Here is a 22126-nt window from a genome sequence, read left to right on the forward strand (position 1 = left end):
GATTTTTTTTTTTTAAAAGATCGATAAAGGTAAAACAAAATAAGTTATTAATTAAACTTTTATTTTAATAAGATAATTACAAACTTAATTGGATTTTGCTTTTATGGCTTTGTAGATCAACCATGATTTGGAGATATTTCAATTAGAGAATGGTTGGGAAGAGATTAGTTGGTGGAGTCAATTTAAAAAACTTGAAATCTCCCGTTATAAGTCAGCGCCTATTCCACTTTGCCTCTTTCAAAGATTTCAAAATCTTACATGTCTTTTTGTTGATTGTTGTTGTGAGTTGGTTAACTTAACAACACCTTCAACAGCTAGAAGTTTGGTGCAGTTGAGAGAATTGAAGATATCATGTTGTGAAATGTTGATGGAAATATTAGAAATTGAGGAAGATGCAACAACTGAAATCGTTTTTGAGAATTTGAACAAGCTATCGTTTGAACGGATGGAAAATCTCACATGCTTTTGCTCGGGGAATTACGCTTTCAATTTCTGTTCATTGAAAGAATTAAATATAGCAAAGTGTCATAATATAAAGACCTTCTGTAGAGGAATCTTGAACACTCCAAAGTTACAGAAAATCAGTTATGAGGAAATGAAAGTTGAGATTGAGGGGAATGATCTTAATAAAACCATACAAGAATTATATAAAAAGAAAAACCAGGTATGTATTCAATTAATTTTAATATAAATATTTATTTACCTCTTACAAGTTTTTTTAATCTTTGAAGAAAGACAAACAATTATTTTTAATTACTTTATAATAAAATAATTATTAAATTTTACTGCAGGATATCTCTCTTGATTTGAATTTGAAGTGCAAGGCATTCCACCATGATAATTCTATGGAGATTGTTTACAACCAACATCCAACTTCATTCTATCAAAATTTGACACACTTATTCTTGTGGAAATGTGGAAACATAAAATATGCATTTCCATCTTCTATTGCCAAAATCCTCCACCAACTCCAACAACTAAAGATTCAAAATTGTAAGGCTTTAGAGGAGATTGTTGCAAAAGAAGATGGAGCAAATGCAGTTGTCGATTTTGTCTTCCCAAATATAACCTTATTGAAGTTTGAAGATCTACCAGAACTTACAGCCTTCTACCCTGGATTATATGCTTTAGAAATGCCAAAGTTGAAAGAGTTGGTAGTCGAAGATTGTACCAAATATGCGAGCTTAAAAGAAAACAATGTGGAGACTGGGCTTAATATTTTAGCTCCAAAATCTATCTTCCTGGACAATAAGGTAAGAATCTCTTATTTCATTGTTTCTTGGAAAAAAAATTAACTTTCTTCTTATATATATTATATTTATTTAAAAATTTAATCATGGAATTCTCACCATCTCTATTTTTTCCACGATACAAAAATTAGGTAAATCAATGTTTATTTGATTTGAACAAATTTAAACTAATTACTTTCTATTTGTTTGAATTTATTCTATCATTAGTCAACTTATATAATGATTTTCATCACCAATACAAGCACATATTATGGTTTAGACTGTGAATTGATAGGTAGAAAATACTTTCAGGTAATACATTGAAAAGCTGATTAATTATAATTGTTCAGACTTTTCCATGAGATTTTTAATTAATTGCATTTCCATTTTTCATGAATTTAATCATGTTCGGAAAAATATTAAAGGAAAAAAAATAAAAATCCTCAATAATAATTAACTGAAAATACATCTTCATAAATAATTAACAAATTTGATAATACTAAATTATTTGTGAATAATGGGAAATTTTAATTAATTTAATAATTTATTATAGGTATAATTTTTTTATTGAAAAAATTAAAAAATAGTTTTTTTTTTAAAACCATATGGGCTGATAGTATTTCTCTGCTTGGCTTGAAATAGTCTTATCTCTGAAATTTTTGTCCCTAAGATTATTAATTTTTGTCCCTAAGGTTATTTCAAAACAATAATGTCATTGTTATATGTATTTATAGTGATTACCAATTTATATATTGATGATTACCGATTGATATCTAATTTGATGTTCATTGTAAGTACACATTATATTACTCATTTCAAAATTTTATCAACATGATTTTATACTGAACAATAATAAAAATCAATTTAATTTTGAAACAAATTATTTAATTAGGGTAATTGCCAATTTGATATGTATTGAATTCTTTGTATGTATTAATTTATAAGGAATATAAGCAACGAATTAGTTGAGACATAAATTTTAAAAAATAAATAGTGTACTGATCAAGCAATTCATCGAACAGTTGGTGAACAATAACAACAACTTCTACAAATTCAAACACTAAAGCTAACAACACATCACAGATTAAACCCACTTAAAAATGAAGTTAAAAATTGATCTATTGTTTCAAACAATGAATTAAAAGCACAAAATTTATACCAAAATCTCCATTATTGCTACACAAGATAGATGGAAAGAAAACTGGAGAGATGAAGGATAGGCTGAGAGATAAAAGAGTTTATTTTTGTTGTGTTTGGATATCGAGATGCAAAGACGGTGTTCCAGACTCAAAAGACCATGACTGGAGTAGAAATTCTTCGTTGGGATAGAGTTTTTTGAATGTCTATGTCATAAAGGATAATGTTATAGGTTATAAATCATATATTTTAATTGCACTATGCAATTCATAGAATTTTTTTTTTTTTATGAACACTTTAAGGTACTATTAGGTTCTAAAAATCATAAATATAATTTTATTTTTATGGGAAAAATATGTAATAGGCGTATGGTCTTTCATATTAGTGGAAAGCTTAATGAGCTTAATCATTTTTCATAAATATTGAAATTATATATTACATTAAACAGTTAAGATTTTCCAAGAAAAAAATTCAAGAAGTATGTTTAATTAGTGGTTTGGAAAAAAATGGTGTTTAATTAGTGGTTTGGAAAAAAATGGTTCTTGAATGTAATTTTAATGTTGATTTTGATTTTTTTCTTTAAAAGATTGATAAAGGTAAAACAAAATAAGTTATTAACTAAACTTTTATTTTAATAATATAATTACAAACTTAATTGGATTTTTTTTTTATGGTTTTGTAGATCAACCATGATTTGGAGATATTTCAAGTAAAGGATGGTTGGGAACAGATTAGTTGGTGGAGTCGATCTAAAAAACTTAAAATCTCTTATTATGAGTCAGCGCCTATTCCACTTTGGCTCCTTCAAAGATTTGAAAATCTTACATGTCTTTGTGTTTACGATTGCAATAAGTTGGTTAACCTAACAACACCTTAAACAGCTAGAAGTTTGGTGCAGTTGAGAGAATTGACGATATCATATTGTGAAATGTTGGTGGAAATAGTAGAAATTGAGGAAGATGCAACAATTGAGATCGTTTTTGAGAACTTGAAAGAGCTATCATTTGAACGGATGGAAAATCTCACATGCTTTTGCTCGGGGAATTACACTTTCAATTTTCGTTCATTGGAAGAATTAAATATAACAATGTGTCCTAATATAAAGACCTTCTGTAAAGGAATCTTGAGCACTCCAAAGTTACAGAAAATCAGTTATGAGAAAATGGAAGTTGAGATTGAGGGGAATGATCTTAATAAAACCATACAAGGATTATATAAAAAGGAAAACCAGGTACGTATTCAATTAACTTGAATACAATTTTACAGCAAGAGCACAAAAAAGAGGTATTTATTCAATTAATTAGTTTAAATTTGAGTAATTTTTAAGAATATTAGATTTTTAGTGTTAATTATAATTAATTGTGCTTTTATTGCACTGCATAAAAAAATTTGTGGCCACCACACAGTTTCACATCTCTCTTCACAATTAGGATACAACTAACTTCCCCTATATTTTTCTAAGAAATTTCTAACAACTATCAAATTCATATTTTTTTCCTCCTTGGTTCATGTTAAATATATTTAAAATTATTAACTTTAATTTGATTGACATGATTTTTTTTTTTTTAGGTTAGCTCCTTTGGGAAGTAATTGACATTAAGTACATATAGAGAAACTACAATATTACAATTAATTATTGTTATAGTTAAAATAAATTGATTATACATGTTTTTAAAGTATTAAAGTGGTTGTTAAGAAAATCCCTCATTTTCTTGTACCACATAAAAAAAAAAAAAAAAAAAACTAGTGGCCACCACACAGTTTCACGCCCCTCTCTACATTTTTCTAAGTAATTTCTAACAACCATCAGATTCTTTTTTTTTTTTTTTAATCCTTGGTTCCTGTTAAAATTATTATAGGTTTTGAAGGGAAATATTGACTTTAATTATTGATATTATTTTTCTTTAATTTGGCTCCTTTTAGAAGGAATTGACAGGATCGTCAAAGGAGAAGAAGCGGACTAGAACCTGGTGACAAGCATGGAAGATGAAGAAGAAAGCAGCACTGGATGTCCTCCGGGGAAGAAGCTCCGTCTCTCCAAAGAATAATCTCGTCTTCTCAAAGGAAGTTTCAGGCAAAACCATACCCCGTTATAACTTCACCCTTTCTCTCTTTTTTCTTTCTTTCTTTAACCCAAACTCAATTTTGTCTCTGTTTTCTTCACGGATAATAGGGGAAAAGTTTCCTTCAATGGTCACCGGTTGAATGAGTTTGTTCCCCAGAAAACGTTAGCTTATATAAGCCAAGAAGATCTGCGTATTGCTGTGATGACTGAGGGAAACACTTGAATTTGCTGCCCAATGTCTTCGTGTTGGAAATCGAGGAAGTAGGTTTCCTTAAATTTAATTCAATGAAGTTTTAATCATAGCCACCTAATCAATTCTCACGAGTAGTTGATAGGTACACAACTATTTTTGTTTCTGCCTGTGCAGATATGATGATGGAAGTCAGTAAAAGAGAGGAGACAGGCACTGTTCCGGATCCAGAAGTAGATACTTAGACGAAGGTGTCTTCAGCATACTTATCTTGTTTATATCAGATGTATTGTTGTATATGTAGTTGCTACATGTATGAAATATTCATGACATGGACATGCGTTACTACCTCATTGGGTACAGTCCTGAGGTTGAGAGGTAAGTTTTAATTGCAATGGCTGTGTTTACAAGTACGTTGTATCCTTTCATACATAAATACCTTTCTATTTAATTTCATCTTATTTATCGATTCGTTATGTTACAACAACTATTTTTTGATCAATTAGTGCACCTATATCGAATGCTTATCATCAAGTATTCTCCAAAATGACAGTATACTGAATTCTTAGGATTAGCTTTGTAAATCTTTTGTAGCAATGTAAAAGAAGATGATTACATGCTCAGGAATAAATTCCTAAACGATATGTTTAAATTCACTTTTTAAATCATTTAAAAGTGGTGGCTGCAGAAAGCTTCTCACTTTCTGGTGGCTGAGGTTCTGATATTTAATTGATTACTGTGATTTTAGGTTCTTCTGTCAGTTCATTCTACTTTTTGTAGTGCACCTTGCCTTTATATCCATGTTATGGTTTTTGGCATCAGTCTGCCAAACTCTGGCTACTGCTATGAGAGCTGGTGTTTTTGCTTTATAGTAGTCCTAATTTTTGGTGGTTTCGTTATCACACATGGTTAGACTATTTGGACCTTATCCAATTTGATTTCAAAATCATCTTTGAAAAGGATAAACTTGTGCTATGTCATTGGTTGCAGCCTCTATGCTAGGGTGGTTGAAGTGGGGCTTTCGGGTTTCCCCTTTTTCATATGGAAAGATAGGCTTTTCAGTAAATGAATTTTTTGCTCCTTAGTGGCAAAAGGTGAGCTCTCATAGGAACACTTTTTGGTTCCTCTAATCAAGATAATTATGCAACGATTTTGTCAACTAATGAAACTATTTCTTATATTTATAGACAAATTGTAGTTTTACCAATGGTAGTGTTTGTGCTACCCAGAAACACTACAATTGGGTACTTGAAAGCTGTGGATTATTAAACTTTGATGAATTTTATTTCAAATAAATCACTGTTAGTCTTGCATTATGTGAATAACTATAGTTTAAAAGGAAATTGATATACTTTTGATTTATTGTGCCAATATCTTAAACTGATTGAAGTGATCATGACATATTAAAACTAATAGTATTTTTATGCATTAGAAGAGAAGTAATTTTTTTTTTAATGTAAGAGTTTGAACCCATATCTGCATAATAATGCTCCAATTTTTTCCTTTGTGTTATCAGGCAGGATCTAACAGAGGCTGTTGAGAATCTTGTCAAGGACCTTAAGGTTTTTGCATCTTTCAATGAAGATCTTTTCAAGGAGATTACTCACCTCCTCACTTTTGATAACTTTAGGTGAGTACACCACCATTCGTTTTAATTGGTATGTTATGCTATGAAATTTTTTACTTGATCTTTTCTGTTGGCAATTTGTGGTCAGGCAAAATGAGCATCTTTCCAAGTATGGAGACACAAAATCGGCTTGCAAAATTATGCTTGTAGAACTCAAAAAACTAATTGAAGCAAACCCCCTGTTTCGTGACAAGCTTATACATTCCCAGCCTTCAAAAGTTCACGTCTGAGGACATTACTAAACCAGAGGTTATTCTTGAATCTTTTCATAGCATTTAATTTCTTATTTGTGCCATTGTCCTGCAGCGAGGTTTTTTGGTAAAAACAAAAAACCTTTCAAAATCGTTGACCGTTGTTTGTAAACATTTCTTCTTAAACTTATTTCAAAACAATATATACATTGCCTTCATAAGTTCAATTGATTAAAAATGTATGAATCACTATTTCCCACCCAAACTGTGCTTTTCCACTTTTTAAGTTAGACAATTTAATTTTCCCACTTATATGCCATTTTTCATAAAAAGTTAACAATTAAAAACAATTTCTCAAATGGATACCTCTTCCTTCAAATGCAACAACTCCTGAAGCCTTGCTTTTGATCCCACCAACACAGGCCCCTACTTCAGTGTCTCCCATGTTTGAATTTTCAAATATGGCAATTTCCTTTCATTTACTAATTTTTCACTTGTTTAATTATCATTGTTTCCACTTTAACAGAAGTTTAATGTCACTGTAGAAGATTCTTTAGACTTTTGTCGTCATCAGAACTCTATCAGTACCCAGTGTTGATCAATGATCATGTTTGTTTTTAAATTTTGTTGTTGTCGATGTAAAAGGTGATTAAGGAGCGAATCGAATGGAGGATTCTCAGACATAAACGAAGTATCATCAGGAGGAGGAGAAGAGGACTGGAACCTGACGATGAGTATGAAAGATGAGGATGAAAGCAGCAATAGATGTCCTTCGAGGAAGAAGCTCCATCTCTCCAAAGAATAATCTTGTCTTCTCAAAGAAAGTTTCAGGCAAAACCATACCCTGATATAGCTTCACCTTTTCTCTTTTTTGTCTTTCTTTAACTCATAAAATACCCTCTCTCTGCAATAAATGCTCTGCTTTTAACTTCTTGATTTCCTAATTTACTCAGTTCTGCTTGTGTTTTCTTTAGCTATTTTACTTCTCTATAGTATTTGTGTGCTATCTTAGTTTAATTTCCTAATATACTCAATTTTGTGTCTGTTTTCTTCATGGGTAATAGAGGAAAGGTTTCCTTCAATGGTCACTGGTTGGATGAGTTTGTTCCCCAGAAAACCTCAGCTTATATAAGCCAAAAAGATCTGTATATTGTTGTGATGACAGAAGGAAACACGTGAATTTACTGCCCAATGTCTTGGTGTTGGAAACCGAGGAAGTAGGCTTCCTTAAATTTAATGCAATGTAGTTTTAATCATAGCCACCTAATCAATTCTCATGAGTAGTTGATAGGTACAGAGCTATTTTTTATTTTTCTGCTTGTGCAGATATGATGATGGAAGTCAGCAAAAGAGAGGAGATAGGCACTGTTCCGAATCCAGATGTAGAGACTTACATGAAGGTATCTTCAGCATACTTATCTTGTTTATATCAGATGTATTGTTCTATATGCAGTTGCTACATGTATGAAATATTCATGGCATGGACATGCATTACTACATCATTAGGTACAGTCCTGAGGTCGAGAGGGAAGTTTTAATTGTAATGGCTGTGTTTACAAGTACATCGTATCCTTTCATACATAAATACCATTCTATTTAATTTCATCTTATTTGTTGATTCGTTATGTTGCAACAACTGTTTTTTGATCAATTAGTGCACCAATATCGAATGCTTATCATCAAGTATTCTCTAAAATGACAGTATACTGAATTCTTAAGATTAGCTTTGTAAATTTTTTGTAGAAACGTAAAAGAAGATGATTACATACTCAGGATATAAATTCCTAAACAATATGTTTAAATTCACTTTTTGAATCATTTAAAATTGGTGGCTGTAGAAAGCTTCTCACTTTCTGGTGGCTGAGGTTCTGATATTTAATTGATTGCTGTGATTTTAGGTTCTTTTGTCAATTCATTCTACTTTCTGTAGTGCACTTGGCCTTTATATCCACGTTATGGTTTTTGGCACCAGCCTGCCAAACTCTGGCTATGATAGGTGGTGTTTTTGTTTTATACTAGTCCTAATTTTTGGTGGTTTCCTTATCAAACATAGTTAGACTATTTGGACCTTATTCAATTTGATTTCAAAATCATCTTCGAAAAGGATAAACTTGTGCTATGTCATTGGTTGCAGCCTCCATGCTAGGGTGGCTGAAGTGGGGTATTCAAGTTTCCCTGTATTCATATAGAAAGATAGGCCTTTCAATAAATGTATTTTTTGCTCCTTGGTGGCAAAAGGTGAGCTCTCATAGGAACACTTTTTGGTTCCTCCAGTTAAAAAAATTATGCAACAGTCTTGTCAACTAATAAAACTATTTCTTATATTTATAGCCAGATGGTAGTTTTACTGATGGTAGTGTTTATACTGGCCAGAAACACTACAATTGGGTACTTGAAAGCCATGGATTATTAAACTTTGATTAATTTTATATCAAATAAATCCCTGTTAGTCTTGCATTTTGTGAACAACTATAATTTAAAGGGGAATTAATATATTTTTTATTCATTGTGCCAATATATTAAACTGATTGAAGTGATCATGACATGTTAAAACTAATAGTATTCGTATTCATTAGAAGAGAAATAATTTTTTTTTTTTTACGTAAGAGTTTGAACCCATATTCGCATAATAAAGCTCCAATTTTTTCCTTCTTGTTGTCAGGCAGGATTGAGCAAAGGCTGTTGAGATTCTTGTCAAGGACCTTAAGGTTTTTGCATCTTTCAGTGAAGATCTTTTCAAGGAGATTACTTAGCTCCTCGCTCTTGATAACTTTAGGTGACTACACCACCAGTCTTTTTAATTGGTATGTTATGCTATGAAATTTTTTACTTGATCTTTTCTATTGGCAATTTGTTGTCAGGCAAAATGAGCAGCTTTCCAAGTATGGAGACACAAAATCGGCTCGTAATATTATGCTTGTAGAACTCAAAAAGCTAATTGATGCAAACCCCCTGTTTCGTGACAAGCTTACATTCCCAGCCTTCAAAAGTTCACGACTGAGGACATTGATAAACCAGAGGTTTTTCTTGGATCTTTTGATAGCAGTTAATTTCTCATCTGTGCCATTGTCCTGCAACGAGGTTTTTTGGTGAAAACAAAATCTGGAAAATGCATTTTAAAATTATTTATGTTTATTGGTATGTTATATATTAGTTTAGTTGTATACATCCTCTTGATGAGAGTTATTTCTAAAACTCGCTTCTTTTTAAAATCTTTTCAGTTTAAATTAGCAGCATCAATATTGCAAGAATCCTTGTTCGAATCCTGATATTAAGGCACTCTTCACTGATCATTCTTGCAATCCTACAGCTAGTGGAGCTCATCCTCCTCCTACAAGTACCCCCCTTGTGGGACCAATTCCTAAAGCTGGTGCTTTTCTGCCTATTGGTGCTCATGGTGTGAGTAATTTGCATCTATCTGCCATATAAAACATTGGTTCATGCTCAAATAACAATTGTCATGTGTCTTACGGTAGAGCCATTTCAGACTGTTGTTTCCCCATCTCCTGGTGCTGTTGCTGGTTGGATGTCAAACAGTAGTCCTTCCTTACCTAGCCCTGCTGTGGCCCCCTGGTCTTTTTCAGTCTTCTAGTGCTGGTAAGGATGTTTGTTATTGTGTAGTTTGCATTGCTTTTCCCCCTGCTTTACGCTTAATATGTTTGGTTGAATTACTATAATTTATTTATTTTTATTGGGATTTTTGAAACATCAGGCCAACAGGTATGACTGGGATGGATTATCAATCAGCTGATTCAGAGAATTTGATGAAGTGTATCCGACTTGCCAATCTGATGAGGTGTGGATGAGTTAGATAATCTTTTGCTTTTTAAAGCTTGATAGCTTCTATAAAATTCTAAATGGCCATTTTATCAGTTGCTTGTTGCAATTCTCTTGGTCGATTCCCACTTTAATGATTGTTTAGTGTCTGTAGGTGTCTTTTTCTGGTGTATCACATACTCCCAATGTATATAAAAAATAGAAAATAGAAAATAGCTACTTTTTTATGGTGCGAACCCTAGATCAGAGATATAATGTCATGAGCATGAATTTCCATCCACAACAACAAACTATTCTTTTAGGTAAAGAAATAGAAAATAACTACTGTTGAATTTCTGATCACTAAAAGATTTATATAACTCTTTCCACAGATTTTTTGTTGTTGATTGAAATTTATGCTTTTCGGTCTATAGTGGGGACAAATGTTGGTGACATTAGCCTTTGGGAGGTGGGATCCCTGGCAAGGCTGGCATACAAGTCTTTCAAGGTTTGGGACATATTAGCTGCTTCAATGCCATTGCAGGTATTCACCATCTTAACTTCTTATGAGTACAATGCATAAAATCTTCCTCCTTTATCAATGTGATCTTGACAATGAATTTAATAATAGTGGGTAGTAACTGTTACTCATATAAATCCACCCTAGTACTTATGAAAGTTGGATTTAGTATACTTGCTGGCTTGACTGCCAAACGCTTTGATATTAACCATGACTGACAATTTAGGAAGATAAGAATGGACTGATTCTTGTTTTTGCATTAATTAACTTGTACTACCAGATGACTTTGTTGAATGATCCTCCCATATCAGTGAATAGGAGTGTTTGGGGGCCAGATGGACTTATGCTTGGTATGTATATGCTGTCTTTGCTGGTGACTATGAATCATATACTTAGTTCAGTGTACTTACATTTTCCCTTAATCAAATTGTGCTTTGTCTATGTTAGGACCCAAGTTTATGTAAGAAAGAAGGCTAAAACCGAAGCAAAGGGAAGAGAGGGAAGGGCAACAGGAAACAAAGATTCTGGAGCTTAACACCAAGTTGAAACAGATTCAGTTTAGGATTCACAACAGCTCAAGAAAAGGGCAATAACAGAATTAACGGTTCAACAAAATGAGGGGACCACGGGTACATTGAAGAATGAGTGGCAGCAGCTGAAGATAGAAGTGAATTGGAGGGAAAAGGGCATTATATGGAGCGGGAAAGAAAAGGAAAGGGGTTAAGCAGAAATTGAGGAAGTACAGGGAATTTAGGGAGAGATCCAGCCTCTCTAGTGCTGGAGTTGTATCAGTGCTGAGGGAAGGGTTATACTGTGTATTGATGATTTGTATCAGTATTATTGTTGTGGAATAGTAATGAATTCAAGATTTCCTTTAATCATGATTCTTCTATATATCATTTCTATTCTTGTACATTGAGTTAGTATTGCCATTTACATTCTTGTTATTATGCTTGGAAGATTGGTGATTAGTGGTGATTGTAGTTGGAGTATTGCAGTAGTTTGTCTAGAGGTGATGCGTTGTTAGAGAAGTTAGCTGGGTTGATTGGAATCTCACTAATTGATATCAGAGCATGACTCGGATGGAGTCAAGCGTGGAAGGTTTGGAGGGTGAGGTGAAGTCAACGAAAGGAGTGGAAGAATTAAGTAATGACATGAAAAACATAAACACTTGGACGGAGAAATTAGAATTGAATATGGGGACAATTAGAGATTTTTTGTGAGAGTTGAGAGACGGTTGAAAAAAGTTATTTACCTTTTGGCAAACAGCAATAGTGCAAGAATTTCGGAGTAGTTTTGAGTTGCTGTCAGCGGCAATCAACAGGTTGACAGAAGACTCCTTGAAGACGATCTTTTTGAATGGTTGGTTGATGAAATTAGGGTGGAAGTCCAAATGTTCCATCCCAAGATGCTGCTGGAAGTGATGAACAGAGCCAGGCACGTGGAGAAGAAGAATCTGATAATCGATGACAGGTAGGTAGCCCAACCCGGTCGGATCCATCGCCCAAAAACCCAATCAAGTTCAAACCGCTGGCCATATCCATCACATGACAGCCCCATTCTTGTGAGTTCCGGTTCACTCTGCAAGAAACTAATGGCCCAAGCACTAGTGGCCCAGCAAACACGCCCATTATTTCAGGCCAACCCAGACCACAATCCGCAACAAGGTCCGACCCGTGGCTTAAATGAATTAAGGCCGAATGCTATGCTTCAGCCAAACATAACCCAAACCTCCTAGATCCCTAACCTGACCTTGAAACCCACGGCCAGCACGGTAGCATCGTCTTCAGTTCCCAGGAGAAAGGGCACTTTGCGACGAAGAGTGTCGATTCAAGGTTGAGAGAGGCTTGTGTTTACGCTGTGACAAGAAGTTTTCGCCAGGTAACAGGTGTCGGTTTCGCCAATTACGGGCAATGATTTGTAGTGTGGAAGAAATGGAGGAAACAGAGATTTGGCTACCATTAAATCCGGATGAGGGAAGAGGATGTAGAAAAAACAGCATTCCGGATGCATGAGGGTCACTACGAGTTCTTGGTGATGCCGTTTGGTTTATCGAATGCTCCGGTGACATTTCATCGTTTGATGAACGACATTGTCCGGCCGTATTTACAAAAATTCGTTTTGGTTTTCTTCGATGATATGCTTATCTACAATAGGATTTTCATCACCATTTGCGGCATCTGAAGATTGTTCTGGGGATTTTAAAAGATCAGCATCTGCTTCTAAATAGGAAGAATTGTTCATTCAGCAGAGATCATATTGAGTATCTTGGACATATTATTTCCAGCAGTGGGGTGGTGGCAGATTCGAAGAAGATAGCAGACATGGCAGGTTGGCCAGTACCGCGCGATATACATGATCTCAGAGGATTTTTGGGGTTGACGGGCTACTATCGTAGATTTGTTAAAGGGTATGGCAAGATTGCTGAACCACTAACTAAATTCTTGAAGAAAAACGCTTTCCAATGGTCCGATGAAGCTTAGCAAACCTTTCAGAACCTGAAACAAGCTATGATCAGTGCCAGTGTTGGCCATTCCATATTTTTCGAAACAATTTGTAGTGGAGACTGATGCTTCCGGTAAGGGGCTGGGTGCAGTGTTGGTGCAAGAGGGTCGACCGGTAGCTTACCTAAGCAAAGCTCTTTGTCTTCGAAATCAGGGGAAGTCGGTTTATGAACATGAACTCATGGCCGTTGTGCTTGCTTGCAGAAGTGGAGACATTATCTCCTGGGCTGACATTTTCAGGTTCGCACAGACCAATGCAGTTTACGATTTCTCACAGAACAGAAGATTGTCGGTCATGACCAGCAGCATTGGCTCGTCAAGATGCTTGGATTTGATTTTGACGTAGTTTCCAGGCCCCCCTGTGGGAATAAAACCGCTGATGCGCTGTCCCGAAATCCCTCTTTTACTACTTCATTGCAGGCTATGTCTACAGTTCAAAATCAAGGGGTTGATTGTTTTCTGTAAGAGGTTGGTAAAGATGACAGATTGCAGCAACTGATTCAGGATATTATCAGCAATCCAAATTCGCATACTGGCTATTCACTTAGAGGAGGTCTTCCGTTATATCAGGGACGGTTGGTAATTCTCAAACATTCCAGGTTTATGCTCCAATTGCTCACAGAATTCCATTCTTCTCCCTATGGTGGCCATTCTGGCTACTTTTGTACCTTCAAACACCTTGCTTCCGTGGTTTACTGGGAAGGAATGAAACGGGATGTGCAGAGGTTTGTAGCTGAATGTGGAGTTTGCTAGAGGATGAAGAATCAGGCCTTCTTCGGCCTCTGCTGATACCGAACAAAATATGGGAAGAGGTGTCTATGGATTTCATCCTGGGATTGCCTACAGTTAAGCGGCAGAATGTTAGTTTGGTCGTGGTGGACAGACTGTCGAAGTATGCTCATTTTGTTGCTATCAGGCTTCCATTTACAGCTCGTGATTTTGCAGCTGTCTTGATTAAGGAGATCATTCATCTCCACGGTTTTTCCCCTTTCGATAGTTTCCAATCATGACTGCCTTTTCATGAGTCATTTTTGGCAAGAATTATTCTGGATTTCAGGGACTCTGTTGAAGTTTAGTTCGGCCTATCATCAGTAAACAGATGGCCAAATGAAGGTTGTCAAGCCATGTTTAGAGCAATATCTCCGCTGTTTTTGCGCATGGCAGCCTTGAAGTTGGCCTAAATGGTTATGTTGGGCTGAATTCTCGCATAATTCTTCCTTTCATTCCTCTGCTGGCATGTCACCATTTAAACCAGTTTATGGCCGTGACCCTCCTCCTCTATTACGGTGGGCAGATGACCAATCCAATGTTCAGGATGTGAATGCATTAATGCAACAGAGGAATTTTATTTTGGATGAATTGAAATCCAATTTACATAGGGCTTAGGAGGTGATGAAACAAACAGCAGATAAAAAATGCAGACGTGGATTTTCAGGGTGGTGATCGTGTATTTCTGAAACTCCAGCCATACCGCTTTCGGTTGTTAGTGTCATGTCCAAACGAAAAACTCAGTCCTTGATTTTACAGACCATTTGAGATCGTGGATCAAGTGGGGCAAGTCGCTTACAAATTAAGGCTGCCAGAATCTGCTAAGATACATGCTGTTTTCCATGTTTCACAGTTGAAGAAACAATTGGGGTCTGCTTCTGAGTCTCAGCAGATACCAGAGGATCTCCAGGAAGATTTAGAGTTGGTGGTCCAGCCTGAAGATGTCTTGGATTATAGATATTCCAGCCAGAGTGAATTGGAACTGCTAGTTAAGTGGAGAGGTCTTCCTTCTTGTGATAATACCTGGGAATCCTATGACAAAATGGTTCATCTTTTTCCATCATTGCTCCTTTTGATAGGCAGGGCAATGTTAGGACCCGCGTTTACGTAAGGAAGAACGCTAAAACCAAAGCAAAGGGAAGAGAGGGACGGGCAACAAGAAGCAGAGATTCTGGAGCTCAACACCAGGTTGAAGCAGATTCAGTTCAGGATTCACAACAGCTCAATAAAAGGGCAATAATAGAATCAACGGTTCAACAGAATGAGGGGACCACAGGTAAATTGAAGAATGGCGTGGCAGCAGCTGAAGATAGAAGTGAATTAGGGGGAAAAGAGCATTATATGGAGCGGGAAAGGAAAGGAAAGGGGTTAAGCAGAAATTGAGGAATTACAGGGAATATAGGGAGAGATTCAGCCTCTCTAATGCTGGAATTGCATGAGTGCTGACGGAAGGGTTGTATTCTGTATTGATTATTTGTATCAGTATTATTGTTGTGGGATAGTAGCAACCAATAATGAATCCAAGATTTCCTTCAATCATAATTCTTCCATATATCATTTCTATTCATGTACATTGAGTTATTATTGCCATTTACATTCTTGTTATTGTGCTTGGAAGATCGGTGATTAGTGATGATTGTGGTTGGAGCATTGCAGTAGTTTGTCTGGAGGTGGTGCGTTGCTGGAGAAGTTAGCTGGGTTGACTGGAATCTCACCAGTCTAGGTGTTGCCTTTTCAAAACATATTGTTCAGATATGTACTTACAATCCAACTGGAGAACCAAGACAGCACTTAGAAGTAAATTCTATATATTGAATATCAGTTCTTCTTTAAAAATGGCTACATACGGTTTCAAAACATATTGTTTTAGATTGATGCCTATGTTGGCGGAGTTAATGACATTGCTTTTGTTCATCCCAATAAGCAACTTTGTATACTTACATTTGGAGATGATAAAACTATGAAGGTATCATCTTAAAAGGCCTTGAACTGCTTCTCTAGGGAAAACATAATTGATATATCCTCATTGTAATGTTCGTCCTATTAATGAGTTTGGCTTGTTAGGATGCTTAGTGTTGTATCTTCTGTGACAGTTATGGGATGCAGTAGCTGGACGCAGGCAGTTACATTTGAAGGCCATGAAGCTCCTGTGTATTCAGTCTGCCCTCTCCACAAAGAAAATATTCAGGTTAATCTTTTTTTAACTCATCTATGATGTATTTGTGATCTGTATCATTATCTGTTTTTATATGGTAACTCACTGATGGAAATAAGATGGCTACCATCACTTTGAATCTCATATTATCCATCTTCCTGTCTTGAAATATGCAGTTTATATTTTCTACTGCCATTGATGGAAAGACCCTTGGCACTTGTCTGCTTTTCATGTGCCATTATTTTTAACTATTCTTACATCTTCTAATAGAGTAACACTTCTATATTTTATCTTTCAGGCTATTCTCATGCGGAACAAGTGAAGAAGGTGAATCTCATTTAGTTGGGTGGAATGAGAGTGAAGAAGCTATCAAAAAGACATATTCTGGTTTCCGAAAGTGTTCTCTAAGGGTTGTGCAGTTTGATACAACGCGGAATTGATTCTTGGCTGCTGGTGATGAATTTCAAATTAAATTCTGGGATATGGACAGCACAAATATGCTGACAGCTGTTGATGCAGATGGCAGATTGCCGGTTTGTAGTTTTACTGTTTACTTGTGCACCAATGGTATTTAGCAGTAGATATGTAGCAGTTGTTCATTCAATTCTATTATTTGCAGGCTAGTTCTAGACTGAGATTCAGTAAGGAAGGATCTCTGCTTGCAGTTACAACGAGTGACAATGGTATCAAAATATTAGCCAACAGTGATGGATTTCAATTAATAAGAATGTTAGAAAGCAGGACTATTGACAAAAATACAGTCCCATCTGAACCCATTCTTGCATGTTTGTTGATCATCAAACATCAGCTCTTTAGGGGCTGACATTATCACCCTTGAAGTAGATTTAGGTCTGTTCAGTATTTCATATATGATTAACAATACTTGATTTAGATAAATCTTTTGCAATATTTATAGATTTCACATAACTGAATGAAATTGTTTACTGTGTCTTAGGTCATGACAATGTTTACGCCCCCCACCTCCGGCAGCTACCTTTTTGGCATTCCATCCACTAGACAATAATATTGTTGCCATTGGGATGGAGGATTCTATTATTCAAATATACAATATCAAAGTTGATGAGGTGAAGTTTCTCCCTTAAATTGTCATATTCTTTACTTAATTTTTGAAGTAAGTTTTGTGTGTAACTGGTTGTAGGACATCTTCAATCGGAGTTTGCTCAATTTATTACTAGTTTTAATCTATATTTGATTACAATGTTATTTTGAGAACGATAATGTATATATTATTTTGGTATGGTTGACTCGTTATACATACTATGCAATCTAATGTATGTTTGTTGGCTCAATTTATTAGTGGAGAAGTCTTAATGTTACTATCTTATTTTAGGAATTGGTAGTTCCATAAGGACAAATGAAATCATTTTTCTACTACTACTACTATTATTATTATTGTGCGGAAATGTATCATCTTCCCAAAACAAATATATCTGGAACAAAAGTACAAAAAGGCACACATGAGTCCACTACAATATAAAAAGCCCTACTCAAAATCTGTCAAAGCTCAAGTATAGCTATCTAAATGATCTAGTTAATAACTTTGTTGAATATTTATAGCTCATTGCGTGATATATAATGTGGAAGTATAATTTATGCTGAATGTTGTTGGCAAGTTAAAACCAAACTCAAGGGTAACCAAAATCGAATCACAGGGCTTGCATTTTCCCCAACTTTAAATGCATTGGTGTTTCCAAGGGCTGATGTGCAGGTTAAAGGTAAACTAATATAAAATTCAATATTTTAGTGTTAATTGCTAGTAGTTTTTTTTTTTTATTTGGGGTGCTTTAAGTTTTTGTTGAGAGTAAGAAAACTAGCACATTCAAATCATTGGAGGCTTGCTCTATTGATTGTTTGCTTATTTGGGGAGCAAAATATTTTCCTTAGTACCTTGTTAGATAGCATGAGAATTGTAATTTGAGATTGATCATAACCCATTGAGGGTAATCATTCATTTTCTTTAGAAAATTTTCTAATATAGTTGAATTACCATGTAAATATAGTTTGCTTGTATGTTTCCTAGTCAGTGATAGGTGTCGAACAGTGTCCAAATATAAGCTTTCGTTGTCCAAATAGGTGAAGTTGAATGGTCAAATTGTTTTGAGGGAATATCTAATGCAAAGTGCAATGAAAATGTTCTTTTTGAACTTTACATAAGTTTGGATATCTTGGTTAGGGTCATAGATTAAATACCAACAATGGGATCTTACCTATCAGTTTGAATTTTTGATGTGGCTTCTAGATCACGATATTATTTAACTTGAGATTGTGCCAAGTGAGCCAAGTGTCTTGAGTTCAAATTCCTTGGCTTTAATGTTAAATCAAAATAAGTATTAAGGGAGGAAAAATATAAGTTATATAGGGTTTACAAGTGAAATAAAGAAAGGAAAATATTCTAACATTAGCAAAGCTAATCACTTACTGCACTAAAAAGAATAGCCAATCATGCAAATGAATAAAGACTTTAATTGACTACAAGTTTCAAAAGTGGCTTTCCGCAGTCAGTTCTAAATGCTATTGAATTTTAGTCAAGGTCCCAAAAATTATGTTGAAACTTTCTCTTTTAACGCTATCTCTGGGTTTTTGACGTCCATAACATAATAAATTATTTATTTACACTCAGTTATTTTGATACAGCTATATATGTGGAGCAACGATAAATGGGAAAAGCTAAAATCCAGGTTCATACAAGCACTAGTTGGCCAACAATCCCCTCTGGTCGGAGAAACTAAAGTCCAGTTTCATAATGATCAAACACATCTATTGGTGGTTCATGATAGCCAAATTTCCATTTATGACAGCAAACTCGAATGTTCACGTTCTGTATGTTTTGCTTCCATCTCATCTTGTTTTAGTGTGTCATCAGTTTGCTCTCTCTCTTTAAGTAAACTTACCATATGATAACTTATATGACCATGATCTCAATTCAATTAAATTCTGTGGAAACATAGCACCATGATAATATAGGTTAATGAGAACCGAATCACATATTCTTGTTAGCATAAAAGATTAAGTTATTTAGCTTATTATCACCACTGTACAAATTCCACCTTGACCAGCTAGAGTAAAGCCTACTAGAATTTGGCAAATGTTAATATACCCTTATGCTATGTATTTATGACTTGTATTCGTCTCCAAGAGATACACTCCCTGCTTCCATTTCAAGTGCAATATATTCATGTGATGGTTTAATGGTGTATGCCGGTTTTTGTGATGGTGCTGTTGGAGTTTTTGATGCGGGCAATTTAAGGCTCTGATGTAGAATAGCACCTTCTGCTTACATACCTTCCTTCACTGGGTAAGTATATAAAAATCACTTCAAAGGTTTCAAAATTTTTTCATTAATTTCCTTGTATCAAAATCTCGAAGCAATATATATAATCCATCCTTCACTGACTGTATATTCAGCAGCAGCAGCACTACCACCTATCCTTTTGTTACAACAGCTCATCCATCTGAGCCTAATCAAATTGCTCTTGGCATGAAAGATGGAGCAGTGCACGTAATGCCATCGGTTGCTAATTAAAGTTTGTAGCTCAAAAGATTTTTAAACTTATCACCTGGTCCTACGTGGTTTCTGTAGAACAAACTGTTTTTACTGAATGCTCAACTTTACTATGTGGTCATAGGTGTTTGAAGTTCAACTTTACTATATTGATTTGTTGTTTTGGATTTGTGCTTAATCTTGAAAAAATGCAATGAACTGAACTTGAGAGAGAAAACAGAACTGGTTTATGACATTGCCCAATATAGCCCAGGACATCAGAAGTGCACATTTTTAATAGGTTGCTTAATTTTGAAGTACTAGATTATACTACACACTTATGTAGTTATATTCTACTGCACAGACCAAAGTTTCCTGGGCTGTATATCTAAGACAGAACCTAGCCAAGTCTTTTCGGATCCAATTTATATTCCTGCCCTTACATGCATTTGCTTTTAGTTTGATGCAAGATGAAAATAAGTGAATGATGTCAATGATGTTTTCATTTGCTTTTAGCTTGATGCATTTGTCTTCATTTACTTACATACTAACTTTTTCTTCTGTTTTCTTCAACGGATAACAGGAAGTTTTTCAAAATTGGTTACAAGCTAGACAAATTTCCTCCCCAGTAACAATCTTCTGCTTATACAAGCCAAGACGATCTGCATATAGCGGGAATGACTAAACGGAATACTTGATTTTTCTGCCCAATGTCTTGATGTTGGAGATTGGGGAGGTAGGTTTCCTTGAGTTTAATTCAGTGAAGTTTTAGATGTAGCTACTAAATCCATTCTCACAAGTAATTGACCAGTATGTAAGTATATATTTGTTTTTCTCTCTGTTTGGATATGGTGATGGAGGTCAGTTAAAGGGAGGAGGCAGGAATTGGTTAGCCAGCCCTTGCCCTCATGTTTGACTGATGATCTCCAAATTCACTGGACGTTCTAATTCAATTGGAAGGGTTGCCTTCGTGGGAAAGCACTCGGGAGAAGTTTGATTCAATAGCCATCACTTTCCCTTTAACTTTGAAGACAAAATGAAACTCGTTGGGGGTATTCATAGACCTTGGATCACCAAGGTGTACCAAAGAAAGGGCAGCAAAAGAATTGCACCACAAGCTGAAGTGGAGGCAGTTGAAGCTGAGGCCAGGAGCTGCAAACATGTGGCAGGATATCGTAACAGATAACATATTTGAATTGGGTTGTTGGCAGGATAACAAAGCAGGTAATACATTTGAATTGGGCTGTTGGCTGGAAAATGGGACGATAACACATTTTGAAAGGAGCTGCTGGACTCATAAATAAAAATGAAGAAGCTGAGGAAGTCATCAAGGAAAAAGTAGAGGGGATTTAGGGAGGTTTTTTGGGGGCTCCGGCCAAGAGGAACTGGCTCCCCTGTTGCCAGTATTCATTTATGCATTGTTGGTTGTTCATTTCAGAATAATTTTAGTCAAGCTATTGGCTGTAACTTTGCTTAGTTCAATCAATGAAAGCACTTTTCATTTAACTGAGTTTATGTTACACTGAGAACCAAAACCATTGTTCACAACACTTTCAGCAGGATTACATATTGGTAGCGGGAGACAGAAGCAACTGAACTCAGCTGGTCAGGTACTCACCAGTTTCCTTCTCAGCTATAGGTGTAAGCTGTTGTTGTTTGAATTGGTGAAGTTGAATGATCAAATTGTTTTGAGGGAACCTCTAATGCAAAAATCTTTAAATGAAAATGCCCTTTTTGAATTATTCTTTTTCAGAAATCTGGTTATCTTGGTTAGTGTCAGATTAAATTCCAGTATTTGGCTCTTACCTATCAGCTTGAATTTTTAACATTGCTTCTAGATCACAATGTTATTTAACAGAATATTGTTGAAGCTTCTAAATGCTATTGAATTTCAGTCAAGGCCCCAAAAATTAAGTTGAAGCTTTCTCGTTATTGACATCTCTGGGTTTTTGACTTCGCAACATAATAACTTATTTATTTATATTCAATTAATTTGATGCACTTCTCTTTTGCCTGCTATGTGTCATTTGTTGCTCCTACTGCTGCACTCTCCTTTGCTTCCTGTGTGACATTTTGTTAGGACCATATATATTTCCCCCGGGAAAAGAAAGCTTGGAGGAAAGAAGACAGATGGCAGCAGCAAATTGGGACGGAAGGGACAAAGGTCAGCTTACCAGATTGATGGACCATAGAAAATAATCGTAGAAGACAAAGAAAAAGTAATACCCAATCATATAATAATACATTATTTGTGTATACGTATTACGTATAAAAAATGAGTATACATAACATTACTCATAATTTAATGCTAAATTTTAAATATGCAAGTAATTGGTAAATATATAAACTATAATATTTTATTATAAATTATCATACCAAAATTGAATCTATAATTTCTATCTCAAGCTCGAGCTTACAACTTCCTAACTCATCGAGTTTAAACTCAAACTCTAACCCTATATCTACTCTATCAAGCGTAATA

General features: G+C 35.1%; 1 protein-coding gene, 1 long non-coding RNA gene and 1 pseudogene across 4 annotated transcripts in view; all 3 read left to right on the forward strand.

The window, feature by feature from the left end:
- LOC123205122 overlaps positions 1–4587 on the forward strand; it is a 57552-nt gene extending 52965 nt beyond the window's left edge. Inside the window, exons 10-12 of the mRNA XM_044621945.1 lie at positions 116–664; positions 792–1253; positions 4290–4587. Coding sequence (XP_044477880.1) covers positions 116–664; positions 792–1253; positions 4290–4340 — 1062 coding nt within the window. The 3' untranslated portion in view covers positions 4341–4587. The remainder of the gene's footprint in view (positions 1–115; positions 665–791; positions 1254–4289) is intronic.
- The window catches only part of LOC123205220, an 89761-nt pseudogene extending 72535 nt beyond the window's left edge, over positions 1–17226 (forward strand).
- A 737-nt stretch (positions 17227–17963) lies between these two features.
- LOC123205134 lies at positions 17964–21150 on the forward strand. Of its 3 annotated transcripts, XR_006499793.1 has the most exons (3): positions 17964–19458; positions 19572–19662; positions 20228–21150. It is a non-coding gene; the product is annotated as an uncharacterized LOC123205134 (long non-coding RNA). The 3 variants fall into 3 exon arrangements; XR_006499794.1 differs by having other exon boundaries at positions 17964–19687; XR_006499792.1 differs by having other exon boundaries at positions 17964–19662.
- The last annotated feature ends 976 nt before the right edge of the window (positions 21151–22126 follow it).

Source organism: Mangifera indica, unplaced genomic scaffold, assembly GCF_011075055.1.
Source record: "Mangifera indica cultivar Alphonso unplaced genomic scaffold, CATAS_Mindica_2.1 Un_0002, whole genome shotgun sequence".
In the NCBI taxonomy this organism is placed as follows: Eukaryota; Viridiplantae; Streptophyta; class Magnoliopsida; order Sapindales; family Anacardiaceae; genus Mangifera; species Mangifera indica.